Source organism: Aquila chrysaetos, chromosome 13, assembly GCF_900496995.4.
Source record: "Aquila chrysaetos chrysaetos chromosome 13, bAquChr1.4, whole genome shotgun sequence".
Lineage (NCBI taxonomy): Eukaryota > Metazoa > Chordata > Aves > Accipitriformes > Accipitridae > Aquila > Aquila chrysaetos.
The window spans coordinates 6,093,983-6,113,838 of NC_044016.1; the positions used below are offsets into that span (position 1 = coordinate 6,093,983).

At 48.3% G+C, this 19,856-nt stretch overlaps 1 protein-coding gene across 1 annotated transcript in view; it reads left to right on the forward strand.

Moving 5' to 3' along the window:
- Positions 1–12,926: 12,926 nt before the first annotated feature.
- The window catches only part of PARP1 (poly(ADP-ribose) polymerase 1), a 38,318-nt gene continuing 31,388 nt past the window's right edge, over positions 12,927–19,856 (forward strand). Inside the window, exons 1-4 of the mRNA XM_030035401.2 lie at positions 12,927–13,112; positions 16,999–17,161; positions 18,025–18,143; positions 19,217–19,431. Coding sequence (XP_029891261.1) covers positions 12,993–13,112; positions 16,999–17,161; positions 18,025–18,143; positions 19,217–19,431 — 617 coding nt within the window. The 5' untranslated portion in view covers positions 12,927–12,992. The remainder of the gene's footprint in view (positions 13,113–16,998; positions 17,162–18,024; positions 18,144–19,216; positions 19,432–19,856) is intronic.

A 19,856-nucleotide genomic window follows, 5' to 3' on the forward strand; every position in this document is an offset into this window, starting at 1 on the left:
TCTAACATAGGAGGAATGCTGTATTAGAACTGAGTTTTCTGGACAAAATTCACTAGATGGAGAAGTAGAATCTCTTCTTTTGGTGCCAGCAGTGACGTTTTGATTATACTTGTTACGTGCAAATAGATAAAGCCCAGAGCACAGCATCCACGGGTGGTGCATCACAGACGGGGGTCAGGTTCACAAAGTGAAGCCACTTCTTGAACTAAGTGGGCTCCATACTCCACTTGGATGCAAAGAAATGTTTGCAGTGTGACCCGCTGTCCTGTTGGTGGGGGAAGAGCTCTGGCACCAGCTGCCCTCCTGTCTCACAGACAGTAAACAGAGACCTGGGGCGGAAGGCTAATCACCAGCTTCCTTAAACCCTTCAAGCCTGGCACCACCTCTTTTTCAGTCACGGGCATGGTATTGGCACTTGGCTTTTCCAGTCAGACCTCTGCTCCTGCCCAGCAAATCAGACCTTGAAAAATTGTTTTGTTGATTTAGTGCAGCAGCCTGTCCAAAACAGCAGCTTCTCCCAGGGCTGTGACTTGTTATGAAACTTGTGTGTGTATGTTCTTCATTTTGCATGCGTAAAGAGGAAGCAAAGTTTACGGCCATGATATGCTGAAATGCTGAGAGGGTAAAGTCTTGTAACTGTGCACCAGTCACTGTGACTTGAAGTGGGGTTTTTGGTGAAGACAAACTTCTGGTGGGAAAGGATGAGAACAAAGATCCAAGCTCTAACATACCTACCCCAGAGGCAGAAACAACAGAGAGCCATTCATCCACACCCAGCAGAAAAGCAAGACTGGTCAGCTGTGAGGAACCAGAGAGAAATGCTCTGCCAGAGTCTTTCCCTGGCAATGCATCCACTGCGCTTGTGCAGGGCATGGGGGATGGCCGGCTGCAGAGCCTTACAGCATGTCTTGTCCTCCAAGATCTCTGCCCACACTCTGAATGCTGGGGAGGGGGGGGGCAGATATGTGTGTGCTGATAGCTCTTTGAACAAGCAAACACCAAGAGGTTTATTCCTTTGGCTGCTTTGCTCATCCCAGTCTGTGTTACGCAGAGCTTCAGTGTCCTGTGCCGTTAAGACTGTGTATTACAAAATACTTTCAGTGCTGAGTCTACCTTGCAAACTTGATCCTGCCAGCAGGATGCACTGCCTTCCTGTGAGGAGTACCATGGTTTTTCTCCTTGTGGAGCAGGTGCAGAAATCTGAGCCCAGAAAAGGCAGGAGTCAGGCAAGGGCTCAGGACCACTTCTCTGTGCTGCCAACTGCGAGCAGAGTGGGGTGATGCCATGTTTTTTGAGGTTGCCTGATAAGGGACAGCCCCCAACTCATGAGTTTGTAGAGCAGGACTGTGTCTGTCCCACTCAGTAAGCATGCGAGCAGCCAGAGTGCTGTCATGCGTGGCGTTAAGGACTCAGGCAATACAGCCCGCAAGGAAGGGAAGGACTTTAGCCCCTACCATCTTCTGACTCAAAGCCTCTTGGAGCCATCACCAGGCTGCAGTCCTGGACCCTCCCCTGCTCAGAAAGATGGGGTTAAATTCCTGATTATGGCCACAGCTGCAGGCTATAGTAGGAATTCCTGAGCCTCATATGGTTGGTTTTCCTACTGTGAAGGTCAGAGGAGCTCAAAAGGGCAGAAACATACTTTCTCCAAGTGTGGGGATTTTTTGTAGCTTCTTAAAAGCAGAGACTTCTGCTGCTTGTAAAGCAAGCTAAAGAAGCTGCCTTCAGTGGGCTTTCCTCCTCACCTGTGAATGAGATGTCCAAACAAGCATTTGGAAACGTCTGGAGTTGTACCAGGCAGTCCAGTTCCTTCAGGCAACACTGCTCTGGTTGTGAGTTCAGGCAATTTCTGTTTTGAATACCCAGTGGATTTTTTTTTTTTTTCTAATCTTCTTTAGAGGAAACAGTAATTAGCCTCAATCAAGAGTAAAGAATCTGATGCTTCATCCTCTGGCACTGCATGTTCCTTGATTGAAAAGAGACAAGCTGGTGTTTGTGTCTTTCCTCCGTGAAGAAGAAAAGCTTGAGTGAGATTTGAAATCCGATGTGAAGACAGGTTTTGCTGAGAAAAGTCACTCGAGTTCAGAAAGCCATCCAGAACAGCTGAGGCCACCAGGGACGGAACTGAAGGGATATGGCTGTGATTTCAGCCTCCCTTCAGAAAGCAGCCACGGTGTCACCTTTCCGGGTGTGTGTTCTAGTTTTAGCTATAAAAAAGGATGGGGTGAAGCACTGCACAATTCTTTATCAGACTCCACTACCATGCGTATTGAGAGCTTGAAAACTGAGGCATCTGTGCTTGCATTCACTGAACGTGCTGGACATTTTGCCATGTACTTTTAGTGTGAAGAGGATCTCATACTGGTTCCCTTTCTTAAAAAATGATCTTACAAAATGATGAACAGCCTCAAATTTCATTAAGCTCAATGCATGTGCTGAGCTACTGGCAGGATTTGGTCCCTATGCTTGTATGTAGTTTATGACTCTTTCTCCTTGGTGACATGTCAAATGTCGTATTACCCCATTGGTTCTTCACCAGAAACACAAGAATTACTGCTCCTTTAAAGAAAATGTGGAAATTATTACTTTTTTCCATGTGCTGCTAACAGGCTTCATAACAGTCACAGATTGGGGTGAGTGGAAAGGGACCACTGCTGGCCTCTGCTCGAATCAAGTCCAGCAAAAGCAAGTTGCTCAGGGCCTCATCCAGCTAAATTTTGAGTATCTCCAAGGATGGAGATCCCACAGCCTCCCTGGGCATCTGTTCCAGTGCTTCATCACACTCATTATAATCCTTTTTTCCTGCTATCAGAGTCATAATCTCTTGTGTTTCAAATTGTCTCTATTGCCTTTCATCCTTCTGCTGTACACCTTTCCAAAGGGTCTGGCTCTGTCTTCTCTAAACACTCCCAATTAACAGAATTTGGGTCACATAAGAAAAAAGAGACGGGCAGAGCTGCAGAATGTATATCCAGACTGAGACTTCAGATATTACAACTCCAAGGGAATTAGTCTGAGCTACTGGTTCAGATCACCTGTGAGGAACAAAAATGTACAAAAATCATGTTTGATCTGAGAGTCAAACATCATTCAGAGCCTTGCACAGATCAAGGAATTTAGACCAGATCTGTCACTAAGAAGACCCAAAGGGAAACTCCTCTCCAAACAAGTTTCCAAATAAATTGTCCAATTTTCTTTTGAAAAAGCCTGTGAGTGCCCCAACACTTTGTGGTGGTCACGTCTGAGATGGCCCTTTGTCCTTCCAGGTGGATTTGATATGTGATGCTAAGTGCTGATCCCCTCAGGAATGCATATCCCCTTAAAACTGGTTGGTATGATAAGTCAAAGCCAAAGACAGTAAAAGGCTGCAATTCTGTCAATGTGTTCAGACTTCAAGGTCAGCCCTGAATTTGGCTCACTGCATTGGTCACCTGATGGCAACGGCAGCAATGTAGGATCACAAGAGTAACATCTGTGAAACAGGAAACCTTAAAGAACTGTAAGAGGTCTCTTGGGAACTGTATTCTCAAGTATCTGAAGAGCTATAGTAAGTTTCTTCTCCTGTTGAAGCTCACACCTATGGGTGATAGTGTCACCTGGATAGGTAACTGTAATACAAAATTATGAAGAAAATATGTGTTGGGTGTCAGGCTTAAGAATCCAACAAGACATGTTAAGTGTATGTTTAATTCTAGACAGGCATATAAGACCTATGCACATGAGTGAATTCAGAAACATTGCTGAATCAGGACTAGGGAGGGCAGAAAGCTTTGCTAGCTCCTCTTTTTTTAAATCAGTGGCATTTGAAAACTAGAGGATACATGAGTCTAAAGGTCATAATTTTCCTTATAGCAGCTAAAAAAGTACACACCACTAACCACACAGGCACTGGAGAAAAATTCAGTGCCTGTTTCAGCAGCAGGGCTACAGTTCATTATCCGGTTTCAGTAAAGATACCACAGCAGCATCAGTGTGGCCAGGAGAAATGCTGATTTATAGAAATGGCATTGGCTGCTTCACCATGGCATTGCCATCACCCGCCCTCACATGACTTCTCTGCCCCCATGTGCCAGACGCTGCAGACTGGATGTGACAAGGACAACTGACACCAAACTTCCTCAGAGCGGCTCTGGGCTCAGTTTGCTTACCCAGCTTGTGCAGGTAGGAGCAATTGTGTGGGGCTGCTTCGTACCACGGTCCTCCCTGGCCAGGATGTTCTGACCTCCGAGGTGTCAGGTGGCCAAAATAGAGATGCAGTATGAAAGCTACGCCATATGAAAGCTGCTGTAAACCAAAGTGCTGCTATACATCTTTTTTTTTTCTTCTTCTTTTTTTTTTTTTTTTTTTTACTTTGTCCTGAGAAGCACACGCTGTCATATACTGGCCTATTTTGATTCCCAGGGATGTGAATAGAAATATGACGCATGAAAACTAATTAAGGCTAGTTGCAGAATGATTAAACTAAACAGTATTTTCCTTTGGGAGAACCACGAGTGTTTTGTGCCCTAGATAATTGATTTCCATATGCTTTCCCTTGGCTAGGAGATACAAGTTCCTTGCTACATGTTCCCTGCTGGTTTTGGTCACTGAATTCCTGGTGTTAGAGAAGAAAATAATGAAGTTATGATGTCGCATTAACTCCTACAGATTTTCGGTTCAGTGGGGGGTCTGAGCATTTCTTCCCGTCAGCAAGTAATGATAATGGGTCTCACTTAATGAGAAGCCACTGAGATAAGCATGCACATGACAACAAATTAGCAACTACACATGCAACCCTGGAAAGAGGAAGACCATAGGACTCCAGGATCTCTCCCAGAGGTCATTGATTTGTCGGTCCTTTAATGAAACAGGGGATTACCCTCTCGGCACTGGTCCCTGCAACTAGCTGATTCTGTTAAAGAGACGCTGTAAAGGAGGACCACTATTTCCAAAAGCAGTTTGTGAACTGTAACTGTAGACCATGGGATCAGGCTGACACAGCAGAGGGAACATGACCCAAGGAGGCTGAGAATAGCAATGAGGCCTCTGCCAAAGCTGACTCTGGGGCAGGTGGGAATAACTCCCTTATTCAGACAGAGCAAAAGCAGGGATAAGGCAAAGTACCTGTTAACAAGACCTGGTGAGCAAAGTCAGAGCCTTCCACTTTGAGAAATGCCAAAGCCAGTTTCTCTGCAGCAGCAACAGTCACTGCCAGTGCATCAAGGCAGGCAAGAGCTGCTCGTCCTCTGCATCACCCTCCACAGCACTGGACCATAGTCAGTGGCATTGCGGGAAGTCAGGGCCATATAAGCTCCCCGTAGGTAATTGAAAGTTGACTGTACCCAAGATTAGCTGCCAGCCGCTGAACATGTGCTAAGCCTCATGAAGTGGGAACCTCATTTCAGCTCACTTGCAGAAGGGACATGTCCACTTCTCAGCACCAGTGGCACAGCCAGGTCTGACTGCCCTCGACCTCAGCGAAGAGGTGGATTGGTTCCCCTCCTACCCCTACCAAGAGGTCAGTGTGCCCAGGAATAAGTTGTCTTGGTGGCAAAACTGGCCTTGTACTGCCCTCATGCAATTTTTCTCTGGGTGAAGAGCGGACTTCAGTTTCCAGGGCTGCTAATCCTTTGTAAAGTTCACTTAGTAGCCTCAGAGATTGCTGCAGCTTTACTGAAAACTAACATCTTCCTCTGAAATATGTTGCCTTTGGCTGGACTGATGTATTTATCAAGCAGTCACTTTCATCACTGCTTTCTTTAATTTATGCCATATATTATCACTGTCCTGTACGCTTTAGCTCTCTGGTATGCTTTATGTATAGTTTGTCTACAAACACGGTGCAAAGTTAATCTGATTGTACATGGTTTGCTCTAATCAAAGCAACACTGAAGTGTGGGTACTCAGTGTTGACATTTTTCTCCAAGATCTGGAGAGCAGACATCAGGACTCCTGGCTTCTGCTTCCAGCCTTCCCTCTCTGTGTGATCACTACAGAGTAAATTGTGTAAATGGGATCTCTAGAATTAGAACCCTGAATAAATGCAAGGCGCCTAAGTTAGTGGCTGAATATTTTGCAGATTTGTGAATACATCAGATACCCTTAAAAAACGTTCATTTTTATTAGGACAAAGAAACCAATTATCCTTTAAGCAACCCCTAACAGTTATTAGTTACAAAGGAAGTCTAAGATTCCCTATCAGGAATACACAATTTAAAAGACGACTGTCACGATAAAATCCATACTTGGACACGTGAAGCTGTGTGATTGTAATAGTCAGAGCTGAGAAATATTTCAGAAAGGAAACTTGATTAGATAAATGATCAGTGCTCCTTGTTGTGGCATTTTATACAAGCAGTTCACAGTTTTCTGAAACCAGCTGATTACAGAGGAGCTAGACTGGCTTTTTACCAAGTTATGACCCAGGCAGAAATATTTAGCTCTTCTAAATGAGTGTAAGCAATGCTGATCTCTTAGCTAAACCCGGGGTCCTATAGACAGGAAGCATTTTGCAGATTTTTGGCAACCGAGGAAAAAGAGCATACAAAGTTTCTGGGACCTGACATGTCTGTGTCTGAAGGCAACTGAGAATGAGAGTGAGCCTGTAAGGAGAGCGATGAGGACAGGTCTGTCCAGTGTAACAGGAAACCTCCTCATCAAGAGGCAAGGGAGATGAATTATGGGGTAGTGTAGTCTCCACTGTCACCACTCATTTCTTGTACTTAATGAATTACTGGAATTAGTCACATAATGGGTCCTCAAAGACCTGAAAAAACATCCTGCTGCTCACCTGGGCAGAACTGCAGAGCATCTGAACAAATGTATGTCTGGCCTTTGCCTGACAAAAAGAGCCAGTGTGGGTACAAGCAAAGCAAAGTCTGTCTTCAGCCTCTGAAGGCTGAGAAAGCAAGGTCTCAACTGTTTGTGTCCATCAAAATCAGATGCTATTTAGATTTTGGATAAATTATAGGGACTAGGTGGGTCAGTAACTTGACATGTTTCAACTCCATGTGCAGTTTCACTGCTTTTTAACAGAACGCAGGATGCTGTACAAAATCGTCATTTCAAAGACAGATTTGTTTCAGAGACAGGTGATATCTGTGGAAGGGGCCTATAGATCTGTGCAGCCTGAATCTACCACAATGCATGCACAAAACAGTGGAAATGTCATTTTCTTCTGTAGCCCATTAGCACAATGCTACTGAGAGTGTCATTGGCTACTCTGTCCCTTTTAGCCCTCTGGCTCTTCTTTTTTGCTTTTTTTTATTCATTTTCAAGAACACAGACTGGGAGCCATATCCAGACTCTCTAGCTGGTATCTTGTGCTGCCCAATACGTATTTTGGCAGCTCTGCTGGGCCAGAGGATACCTAGACTGCTGGCACAGGTCGGGCAGGTATCTGCCACCCCAGGGGTGTGGTCATCTGCCATGGGGCCAGAGCAGCGTGGTGATCTTAGTCAGGATTCACAGCTTGGTTTCAAGCCTATGGGGAGACAAGATGTGTTGGAGATTAGAGCTTTGGATGGGGAAACTGCCAGCATTAACTAAACTCCTTCTCCATAATGCTACAGCTTGGGACTGGCACATAGAGATCTCAGAGCATGAACTTTCCAACTCTCTCTGCTGGTTCCTGCTCTTGAACGTTTCCAGTGTTGCAGCTGGTGCTTCATTCCTTTGGCAGCAAACTGTTTTACAAGAGGCATCCACGCAGGCAGGATGCTTAACAGCCACACTACACCACATGGGGGAAAGATGATGCTTGGGAACTCAGGTGGGGGAACAAGCTTCTGGGCAGCATCCACACAAAAAAGTAGCAAGGTAGCCCAAGAAGGAGTTTGCCATAATTTTTCATGAACTGTGCCCAAAGCTGACCAAATGGCTGTGGGATTAGCCTGGGATCTGGGAGACCTGCAGTCTGCTTTTTGCTTGGATGTGATTTCTTACTCTTCTTGGCAGGTAGCAGAAATCAAGAATGGACCACAGCTGCCCATTCGGCGAGTGCTCATCCATCTCCAACTTACTGGACTGAGCGTTTCAAAGGAAGGCCCCACAGTCAGACCGAGGATCACCTTTTCCCCATGTTACGTCTTCTCATGACCATCATTAATTAGGTATGAGCTTAATCTCCAAAGCTCAATGTTTTATGTCACTTTTAACATTTGCAGTTAGGAGAAGTCTAAATAATTTCTTTCAGCATTACTTTGCCACAACATCTGCTGTTGGCTGTAGACTCTGGTTTAATTAACCTGCCATGAGAACAAATTTCCTTTTACCCTTTTTTAATTTCCCACTCCCTGATTTCATCAAATAGTCATTTGTGTCTCAGTTGCCACATGGGGACTGTAAAACAGGGATAATGGCACAGTCCTTCCTCTACGGGGCTAATGTCAGAGTGAATATCCTCAGAGCCTGGCAAGCACCCAGTTACTAACTATGGCAAATACTGTAGCTGCACTCAGCTCTCTGCCACTGACTTCAGACTGTGAACTTCCCCAGACTCAGGATGTGTAAGTCACACCACTGTTATGTTACCACTGAATTTACTGAGAGAAGGCTGCTCAGTTAAGCTCCCAGTGAGTCTGAAATGCTACTTCTCCTCTATCACCCCCTCCTTCCTTGCTTCTTCCCCACATCTATTTTCCCAGGCATCTGGAAAGCTGAAAAAACAGGTTTATTTAAGGAAGCTTTCTAAAGAATGGAGGGAAGCATCAGAGCTGCTTCCTAGAGACCTCTTTGCTGGTCTGTAATGCCAAATTGCTCAGGAGGGCTGAGAAAGAAGTCAGCTCTGGGCACCAAAACTTCACCTCTGCCCTGTGGGAACACTCTAAATTCAGTTTAAGAGATTGCATATATTAATTATCATCCAGGAGAGAGGAGCCATGGGAGGTTATTAAGCTATTCAAAACATTTTTTAGAACCCCCAGACAGGAAGGTAAGACCTCTGATTTATTCAGTGGAAAGAAAAGACAATATGACACTCAGCTAGATGTGGGGTGCATGATCTTGCATCCCTTTCCCATTGGTGTAGTCTCACTGATGTCAGTTGGAAGATCACTTGCATAAGCAAGGAAATCACAGCCAAGCCATAGCAGTTGTTGCCTGTAGCCTATTGCCTAAACGCAAACAGGGTCATACCAGCCATACTGATTATGTGCAGTGGCATGAAAGAACTGGATCATCAATATAGACAGGATAACCTAGCACTGCATGGGTTTTTGTTACAAAACTCTCAAGCTATCCGATATCAAAGGCCAGATAATGTAACATCTACCCCAGCAACAAATCCAGACTTGAGCAGGGACCGTTCTGACTCCCCTACAGGCTATAAGCAATAATGTTCCCTATATACGCTGAACATTTTCTCACCCTTTATGAGATGCTTAGTGGGGTGGAAATCTTGTAGGAAGGCATCTCAAGCATGTGTCAGAAATGGAGCCCAAAGCAACGCAGTCTGGAAGATTTAGTGCTCAGGGTACTGTCAGCACAATGTGAAGGGAAGCATTTGGTCCTGTGACACTCACGAGATATCTTATGGCTTCCTGGTACCAGGAGTTTGATCCACTTCCCTCTGGCTTGCAGAGGAATCTAATGCAAAATGGCCCAGAAAGGAAAAGACAGTTCTCTGTGGTGCCCTGAAGTCACAAGCCAGGCACCTGAATGCTTGAGTTTCACATCATGAGATACTCAAAACTGTCAGAGCTGGGGTTTCTTGGGTTGCTCTTTTTTTCTTTGCTGTTTTGGGGGTTTTGCCTCTGGAGGTCAGAAATAGCTGGGGGCATCCTAAAGGTAAGTGAGATTCCTATATAATCACATGACTCCAGAAACAGAGGCTTTAAGAAAAATGCCAAATATACTGACATTCATGACGAAGCCTGCAAATCAGACCCTGTGATTAGATCCCCTTCCTCACCTACACTCCTGTCCGCAGCACAGCAAGCTATGGGAGTCTATGGTTGCATGTGTCATATGGGTTTTTCCTGGCAAGCACCTCATTGTAAGCACCAGCAGCCAGTTTGGCATCTCAGTGTCAGTATTTGGAGATAAACAAAACTTATCTCTAAGGATTTTGGTGCTGTAACCCATGACTTCTGCTCTGGTAACAGAGAGGAAAAACAATCCATTGGTCTCACATGTCCGTGCAGCACTTGTCATCCAACAAGATCCCAAAAGTCAGTGGTCCACTGAGGTGGAAATATTATTAGAAAAGGATGTAGACAGCCTGTATGGGATCACAAAAATCTTTCCCTCTTTAACTGCCCCTGCTCCTGCTGCAGCCTCTGGTAAAACCCAGCAGCCAAATACCAGGGCTCTTGAAATACCGGATTTACTTAAAGGGATGGTCCCCCAGGAAAGTGGCCTTGCGGATGCTGCCGCCAGAGCATTCTCTGTTTTGTAACAAAACTCAGCACCCTCGGCGCTGTTTGTATTACCAAGGGCCCTGCGTGAGCACTAACTCACTGGACTCCCACTGCCCTGGGAGAGGGGAAGGGATGTGTTGTGATCCACACTTGGGAAACAAAGACACAGAGCGACGCAGGTCCGTCGAGATTAATAGATTTATGAAAGGGATTAACGTGATTTGGCAACTCTAACACCAAAATTGGGATGATGGTTGGCCTACAGAGGAAATTACATTGCAGTAAAAAGAATCATAACAACGTCATTATTTTTGTGTAGACATTCCTGTTTCAAAGCAAGAATCAGGCTGGTTATAACCATACAAACTCCTGTACATATTCTCAAGTAAGGTTGAAAAGGTAAAGCACCCAGAGCTTTGAGCCTGATCCTTTCAAGCAGTTTGAGCTCATTCATACAGAGGAACCACCTACCCTTTTTAAAAAAGAAAATCCACTAAACCCCATTTTGTATAGTATTAATTCAGTGGTTTGCATTCACAACCAAAAAAAATTGGGCTGAACTTTGAACAGCCATTTGTTACTGTCATTTTCTTTGCTTGTTTTCATGCTTGCGTGCCTGTGAATGTCGGTGTATGGTTCTGTAGACTACTTCATGATTTCTTACAGATCCCCTGCTGGTCTCTAGGCTGCAGGTTGTGGAACAGCGCTTTGGTATTTAAACAGGGCTGCCTTTCTTTAGAAGTGAAAATGGCCCCAGCCAAGGAAACATGAACAAGAAGCCATTTCTCTTTTGCTCAAACCCTATAAATAAATACCATATAAACAAAAGAGTATTTTCAGAGAAACTGGACAAATTCTTGGAAGAAAAATTCCCCCAGGATGATGGCATGCAGGAAATCCCTGAGCCACAAATCTTGGGAAGCTGGGAAATATTTGGGAGAGCAAGTACTGCTTGCTTGACCTTTCTTATGTCAGCTCCTGGCTGACGTGTAATTTGCTTTTCCCTTGGAAAACCTTGGATGGAGCAGGGTGGCAGTAGGTTTGTTGAAATGGGTGAACGCAACTCCACACTTCACTGCTAGTCACCTTCAAGCCGGGCAAAGCCCCTGGCAGGCGTGCCGGGCAGCATGGGGAGCAACCACCTCTGGCTCCCGCTCAGATCATCTGGATGAGCTCTCCCGGGTCTTTCACTTTCCTCCAGCGTGACACTAAATGCGCTGATCTGCCTCTGCACCGCTGGCGTCTGGTTCAAGAACTTCTGTAAGAAGCAATTAGAAATAACGAAGACCCGCTGTGTCGAGCGCCTGTATCTGACTGCGTGTACGCAGCACCATCTAGTGCTTTACGGAGATTTTTTTTTTCCTCCATGCCCAAATGTGTAGTGATGTATTCAGGATACATCCTTTCATCCCCGGCACACTGCTAGTCTGCAGGCTGTTGGAGGGCTCACCGTGAAGGCAAACGCTGCGTACGTTCATAGCAAACGTGTGACAACCTGGGAGATGGAAAGTACAAGGTCGGAGGTGCCTTAACACCTCAGGCCATACAGGTTTGCTAAGATGCCGGTGCGCAGCTCCGACTGATGCCTGCGCGGTGTCTGAAGCCCACCCGGGACTGAACATCCTGCTTCAGCTGGAGCCTAATTCCAGAGTCAGTATAAAACTAACGACAAATACGGAGCAACGGTTTAGCGTAACTTCAGTGCCCCCCTCTTCCTTTCTCCAGCGAAGCTGCAGAACCAACGCAACTCCCTCTGCTGATACGAGAGGCTATTGCCTCCTGTAAAAGAGAAAAAGCCGAGATTTAACTCGCCGAAGAGCTCTTTTTTGCTGCCTTCAGCCCCCACACTGTGGAAGGAACTCCTGCCTGGGGGTGAAACCATCTGGCCCGTGTTTGGCTGAGGGATAGCTGCTAAGCACGCCTTCTCCCACCGCCTGGGCAGCCTGCCTTCGGCGGGCTCGGCCCCGGCCGGAGCGGCTACTTCAGGCACCGGCGTGTCTGGACACAAAACGCCCACGGGCAGACAGACACAGACAGCGGGACAGGAGGCGGTGTTAATTAAACGTTTGCTCGGCGTTAATTAAAGCCCTTTCCTCGGCTCCAGGAGCTCGTGGCCGTCCGTGCAGCTGTACGGGATGACCTGCCGGGCCCGCAGAGCTCACGCCGAGGGGCGCGGCGGGAGCGGCACCGGGAGAAGCCGGTTACCGTTCCGCACCCCCCTGTTCTTGTTACCGAGTTAACTTCTCTCGGGACCTTCTGTGGGGAAGGGGACACTCGTACGGGCCGGGGAACCAACCGGCCGCCCCCTCCCCTCCCGGGCCGCTGCCGGGACGGGAGGCGAAGGGCCGCGGCGGGGACAGGGACCGGGACCGGGACGGGGACCGGCCTCTCCCGGGTGCCCCCGGGCAGCGAGACCCCGCCGCCACGTGACCCGCCGCCTCTCTCCCCACCCCCCCATTGATACACTGTAGCAAACCGGAACGTTCCAGGCGCCGCCAGGCGCGCCGAATCGATGCCCGAGCGGCAGATCCGGCCGGCTGTTGAGGCGGGGGTGGGCGCTCGGCGCTCGGCTAGCGCTCCCGCGGACGGGCGGGCGGGAGGGAGCGGGGAGCGCGGGGCGGTGGGTGCGCGGCGTGGGGCGGCTCCGCGGCGGCGATGGCGGAGCCGGCGGAGAAGCTGTACCGGGCGGAGTACGCCAAGAGCGGCCGCGCTTCCTGCAAGAAATGCGGCGAGAGCATCGCCAAGGACTCGCTGCGCCTGGCCCTCATGGTGCAGGTACCGCGTGGCGGGGCCCGGGCCGGCAGGGGGGCGGGCTGACCGCTCGGCTCCGCGCCGGGGCCAGGCCGGGGCTCCGCTCCCCGCGCCCGCCGCGGCGGTCCGGAGCCGCTCGGCCGGGCCTCCTTCCGCCGCCGCGGGGGCTGAGCGCAACCTATTTTTAGCAGAGGTGCCTTGGCCCGCCGCTGCCCGCGGTCTCCGCTGCAGCGCCGGACCCCGCGGCACCCCTGCCCGCCGCCCTCCCGCCCCCGGGGCGGTCGGATGGGAGCTGCCGCCGTCGATAGCCGGGGCTGTAAAGGCGTCTGGAGGTGAAGCGGTGCAAAGTTCACTGCTAAGTGCCTTAGCGGAGGATTGCAGAGGCGGAGGGGTCGGCTCGGGGGCGCTGGCAGAGGCTCTTTGTTGTCCTGCGGCGAGCAGGGAGCGGGAGGTGGGCGTAGGGGGGAGGCGTGTTTTGTGGCTTGACTTTTCTGTGCGCTGAGAAGCGTCTGTCACTTGGCGTGTTTTGTGTCGGGTCCGGGAAATCTCCGTTTGGTGCGTGCTTTGCATACGAGACGGAAAAACCGAGACCCGAAACACGTTAGAGGTCGTGCGCAGTCCAGCGTTTTCCCCTCCGTTTCCCCTTACAGCACGGGGAGCTGTAGGGTTAGCGGTCAGGCTTGGGCTGCCAGCAGTAGAGGGGTGTTTTTACAGAGCTGACTGGTACATTGCAGACGTGAAACAGAGAGCTGAACCGCAATTAGCAAACTGAACGCGGAGGCATGTTTTGCTGTCAGCTGTCCTCAGGTTATTTGCCTTTTGGGGAAAAGGCTTGCTCGGCTTCCTTTCAAAATGAAGAGGAGGGCCCCAACTGGTGTTGGGAGGGCTGGGGATTTAGCACAGACCTGTACTGCTGTTTTGGCACCCTGTCGTGGGAGGATGGAGGGGTGGAATCGGTCTCTCTGCAGGGGAGGCAAACGCGGCTCTCCCGGGAGGTGGGGGTTTGCTCGGGAAGGGCGGAGAGCTGCCTGCCCAGGCTGTGGGCCTTGGCCTCTCTCTAAGCAAGGGAGATGAAAAGGCACCTGCAGCGTTCTGGCGGACAGCGGGCTGTTGCTGCGTCTTGTGAAAGATAAGCAAATGCGTGGATGTATATTTATGGAAGACTAGCGAGGACGTGGGGTGCTAGACGCAGAGCAGAGCAGATGCTAGAGCAGAGCCCTGCAGATGGGTGCTGTGGTTCCCAGCCGCTTGAGGAGCAATTTCTGGACCACGCTGCGCAGCCGAGAGTGGCTTGTGCCCCTGGGAGAGGCTGCGCCTGAGAGGGGCGAGGAAGAGCCCAGTCGCCCTTAGCCCGGGCTGCCGGGGCGGGGGGCTTGGCTCCCCCTGAGGGGATGCCTGGCTGCCGGGGCAGGGCTGGCAGGTCTGCCCAGGTTGGAGGCAGGGGTTGGTTCCCCGGAGGGGAAATACCTGCCTCTGCTTTTGTTCCCCGGAGCCTCCCTCCCCTGGGAACGATGTTTTTAACCGTGCTGTGCCAAGCTGCAGCGTTTGCTCGCACGTGTTCCTGCTGCCTTTTTCTTTTGTTTCTCCTGCTGCCCTCAGTCGCTCGCTGGAGGTGTCTGCTCTCCTCCGCTCCTCCTCCTCTGCTCCGGCTGCTGCTTCTCCGGTATCCCTCACGTTTATTATCCTTTGCTGTCTTCCCCAGCAGTTTAAGCTGATGCGAGGCGGGTTGGCCTTCCTCAGCACAGGGTCCTGTGGGACCGAGGCACGCCATAGTTCAGGGAGTGAGTTTGGTCTTGTAGGGTCGGGTTTATTGAGCCATCTCCTGGGGGAACGTGGAGGGGGACAGCTGGGACGGTGGCATCCCTCACAGAGCCACTGCCTTTTAGCCAGCCATCTCACCAAACTGCTGGTCTTGCACCAACCACTTGTAATTATTCCCCCCCCCCCCCCTTGAATTTGCTTGATCTCTTCTGCAAAGGGTTCCCTCTTCCCCACTGCCAGTTTTTGTGCCAGCAGAGCACTTTTCACACCCTGCTGCTGAGCATACCCCAGGGCCCGAATTTCAGCAGAGCACCCGGGGGCCCCTCATTTCCTCTTGGGGAAGTCCCCTGCAGAGCAGCCTCTGCGATGGGAGGTCTTTTGCAGATTGTGCAGAAGAAATTAAAGGGAGGCCCAGACCAAGTTATTAGCTGGGTTTCTACTACAACAGCCCTTTTGTTTTGGTTTTTCAAGTGAAGAGCTCTGAATGACAGTGGGATGCTCGGTGTTTGGCACAGGGTGGGCACCCACATCCTGCAGGACCAGCACAGCTTTGACTTTTGCTTCCAGCTGCAACTGAGCAGTTTCTGTTATCTGCATGTGCAATATGAAAGTGAATCGGTCTCTCCTTTTTCCATAGTTTGTTTAGGAAACTATGGTCTAGAGATAGGTGGGCTGAGAGAGGTTGTGTAAACAAGGTCTAGCTTGCCTGGAAGTTTAATTTCCCATACAGAGAGAAGTCATGGTCCAGGTGCACAACTCTATGTAGTGGAGGAGATCTACTCAATGCATGGTTGTCTTAAAGATTGAGCCTGCTCTGCCCTATTCCATGCACCCCAGTGCCTTGTGCCTCCAAAGCCTTTGTGTTAGAGACAGAGCCATGAGGAGACCTCCAGCAAAACTCCAAACATGAGCCCAGAGCTCAGGGGTGACCAACTTTCAGTGCCAGAGCTGTGTGTGACTTCCAGCCATGTCGAGAGCAATCCCAGAGTGACTGTTGTGTGGCTGTGGTACTGTGAGGGTAACCAGGTAATCCGAATGCTGGCTTGTGGGAAGAGTCCAGCTGGAAATATAAAAGTCCCAGCTTTCCTAGTCCCACGCTGTGGTCTTCAAAGCCCTTTCTTCCTTCTTCCTGCTCATGCACAGAACTGCTGTTTTCAGCTTGGAGATCTCCCTCCTGTTGGTAAGTGATACGTAGAATGCTTTCCTAGGTCATTAATTCTGTATCATTGGTAATAATAATTATACAACACTGAGTATTATTAGTACAGCAGTTGTTTGTGTGCATTACTTGGAGCCAAACCACTATACGGTTATTTTGTCTGATGGGTAACTGGAACGATGCCAGGTTGGTACTTAATGTGTCTGAGTCATAAGCAAAAGGAACACTTCCACGACAGGGCTGGTGCAAGGCAGGGCACTAGGGAGCTGCAGTTTGGGGAGGACTTGGGTGATGCTTCTGTTCTGATGCAGGACTTCATTGGGCTCTGGTGTTTCCCTTAAATTTTGCCTCTGCCTCCTGCAGCCCCCTCAGGAATTTCTTCAGGCCACAGCCCTTCGAGCTGCTCCTCCTGTCTTGTGCCTGGTGATGGGCAGTTTGCTTGAAGTGGCTCTCAAAGGGATTGCGCATTGCACTCGAAGGTCCTGCAGAACAAGGCCAGCAGCCTCTTGTGCTGCAGCAGTCTCAAAGGAGGTTGTAGCAGATGAGCCACGTGCTGTTACTCGTGTTACTTCTTCCACAACCTCTGTTTTGCTGTGCTCGTGCCTGCAGATGGTCTGATTCTCATAGAGAAGAAGTCTCTCCTTGTCTGCTCAGGGTTGGTATAGCCACGCTGATGCTATGACCTTTTTGTTTCGAGTAAAACAGACGGCTAAGCAGCAGGGTGATGAACTGGTTAAGCTAGGTAAATGCTCCTTCCACATTTATCCCCTTTGGGACATCTCTCCAGCAGCTTGTCTGTCATATTAGATTTTCTTCTTAGGCTTTGTCCTAAATAGTATCCATCTCTTAATTAAAAAAAAAAAAAAAAAGAAAGAAAGAAAAAAAAGAAATCACTTGTGTTTACCCAGATAGTCCTTTTTATCTTTTTCTTTTTTTTTCCTTAATTCTGTTCGAGTTGCTTCATCTCAGCCTAATGTGTTTTCTTCCTAGTCGCCCATGTTTGATGGCAAAGTTCCTCACTGGCACCACTACAGCTGCTTCTGGAAGCGGGCTCGAATTGTGTCCCATGCAGACATTGATGGCTTCCCTGAGCTCCGGTGGGAAGATCAGGAAAAAATCAAGAAAGCCATTGAAACTGGAGGCCCTGGAGGAGGTAAGCAGAGGTCTCTTGGTGTTTGGCTGGAACCATGCTGCCTCTTGTCAAGCTGTTATTATGGTTATTTGATTGCCGTGTCCCTTCAGCAAGTGATGTCAGAAGAATTGTTGTGGCGTCTCTGCACTCCAGGGCTAGGACACTGGCAGTATGATCCAGCATGTTAAATCAATGAGGTAAAAAGCCAAGTCAGTTGGCAGACGTACTGCCAAATATTTCTTGTTATCATGATTGGTGTATTTTGTTTTCAATTCTTCAATATTAACAAATGTTGTTGTAGTATGTTGTTTTAATGGTACCTTCACTGCAGCGTTTGGTTATGGTGGCTCTTTGAAATTGTTATACCATGAACTAGTGAGTCAGGGGAACAAGTGAGAAGGGTCTTAAGTACAGACCACGTCTCTGCATAAACCAAGGATGCTGGGCAGTTTTAGGTTGATGTTTGTCTGTTGAAATGTAATACAAAAAAATAAAAGGAAACTAGCAGTTGGGAAGAGGAGTTCTGCTTTGAAGCAGAGCTATTTGTGACTCTTGTTACAGTGAGTTCTCTAGTAAGATCTCATTTTACACTGCTTTCAGGAAAGAGGTAAAAAGGGTTAGCTCTGTGTACCTTTGAAAGTCTTTTAAAATCATTAAATAAGCAATCCTGTACAATTGCTATTTGGCTGTTTAAAGAACTCTTTCTATTTTAAAAGTGCTTTTGAGCATGGACTGCTTATCTTGCTCTGTATTCAAATTCTTGACAGATGAGTTGCTGGAACACAGAGGTTTATTAATCCAGACTGCTAACAATCTGAGACAGAGAATAAGAAAATAAGGGAATGCCTCTTAAAGCTGAACTGTGTATTTGCTTTGTTCTCCAGGAAAAGGAGGGGAACAGGAAGGAGGTGGCAAGGCTGAGAAGAGCCTAAACGACTTTGCTGCAGAATATGCCAAGTCTAACAGAAGTACTTGCAAAGGCTGTGAACAGAAAATAGAAAAGGTAAAAAGCTGTTCTTAGTTCTCCATCTCTTGTCTTTTCTCCCACCAGTTCCAATTCAAACAGTGACTTTTATAATTGCTTCCTGTCTGTCCTGCATATGGAAAGCACTTGCAGAGCTGCATTTCTGTGTCTGAGGAGCAGCTGCGTCCTGGACAGCTGACAGTAAAGGCATCCCTCAGGCGTTGTAGCCTGGGCTTCAAACCTGCTGATGCTTCCTTTCGCTTGGGTCTTAGAGCAGGATGGAACATGGCTCGCCAGCATTTCTGTAGCAAGAAAGCCACCACTAGCTGCAGCTTTTCCTGCTTGGTGCAGCACTGCAGAGGTGTTGGCCTCTTCCTCCTCCTCAGCCAGACCAGCTCTGTTTGTGTGCAGTGTATCCATATTAACTCCATGAAAGCAGACAAAAACAGCGATGCAGCTGACTAATGATGCAGCCCTGTGGTTTAACATGTCTTGGTGTTCTGCTTTTAAAAACAGTTGGCAAAATGGAGTTGTGAGCCTCTGATAGATGTGAATAGACCTGTCAGTTGGGTAAAGTTGGCAAGGGCCAAACACCAGTGCTGGTATGCTTGTATCTGCAGAAACATTGGTGACTTGTGTAGACATTTGCTTGTTGGAGCATGAAGTATTGCAGTCTAAAAGCACCTAAAACAACTACTTGTTGGGCATCTGCAAAGTAATTTGCAGTAAGACAGGGTGAGATCATATTAGCACTGATGCTTGAGTGGTAGGGACATAAAGTTAATTTTTAGAGTTGCCTACATGGGGTTTGGTCATGTGAGTTTGCGTGTTCAAGTTTACTGGGAGTTGAAGTAAAGACTGCAGGATTACCAGTTTTGAGTGGTTTTTGAACAGAAAACTACCTAAAAAGCTGGGGGTTTTAACCTAGAGAGAGTATTGAAGAGAACAGAGGAACTGTAGTGAAAGGGCTTGAACAAAAGTTGCAGGCTTTGATAGAGGAACTGTTGCTATTTTACAGGTGTTTAGGAGGAAGCATGTCGGTAAGTTGTTACCATCCTGCTCTAGCCAGAATGGCCTAACAGTTGCTCTTCTGTCGCTTTAATCTACCTCAGGGCCAGATTCGGATTTCCAAGAAGATGGTGCATCCTGAAAAGCCGCAGCTGGGAATGATAGATAACTGGTACCATCCAGACTGCTTTGTGAGCCGCCGAGCAGAGCTGGGTTTCCTCCCGGCATACGGGGCCACCCAGCTCCTGGGCTTCAGCATCTTGAAAGCTGAAGATAAAGAAACTCTTAAGAAGCAGCTCCCGGCTACCAAGAGTGAAGGGTACGTGAGCAATGTAAGAAATTGCATTGTCTAGAGGAGCCATTGCTTGCCTTCAAATACATCCATGATAAATGTTTTGTGACATTGTTGTCTCTGTTAAAAGAATATTGGTCGCAGGAGGATTTGGTCCTTCCTGTGACCTTAGGCAGATGACAACAGACAAATTCCCTGTCCCTGGAAGCATACAGTCCACTTGCCCCCTGTGACTGCCTTGAGAAAATGCAGAGACCAGCAGCTGTGACTTGGAGGACTGATGTGGGGCTTTCAACCATAAAATAATGCATGCTTAATACAAATGGATACTGGGCTCTGTGCCTCCTTGTGTGATGCTGTTACCAGCGATGGTTTCTCTGCTCTAACCACTTGTTAGAGAATTGATTTGACATCTCTTATCTATGAGCTGGGGATCTGTGACAGGCACTGAA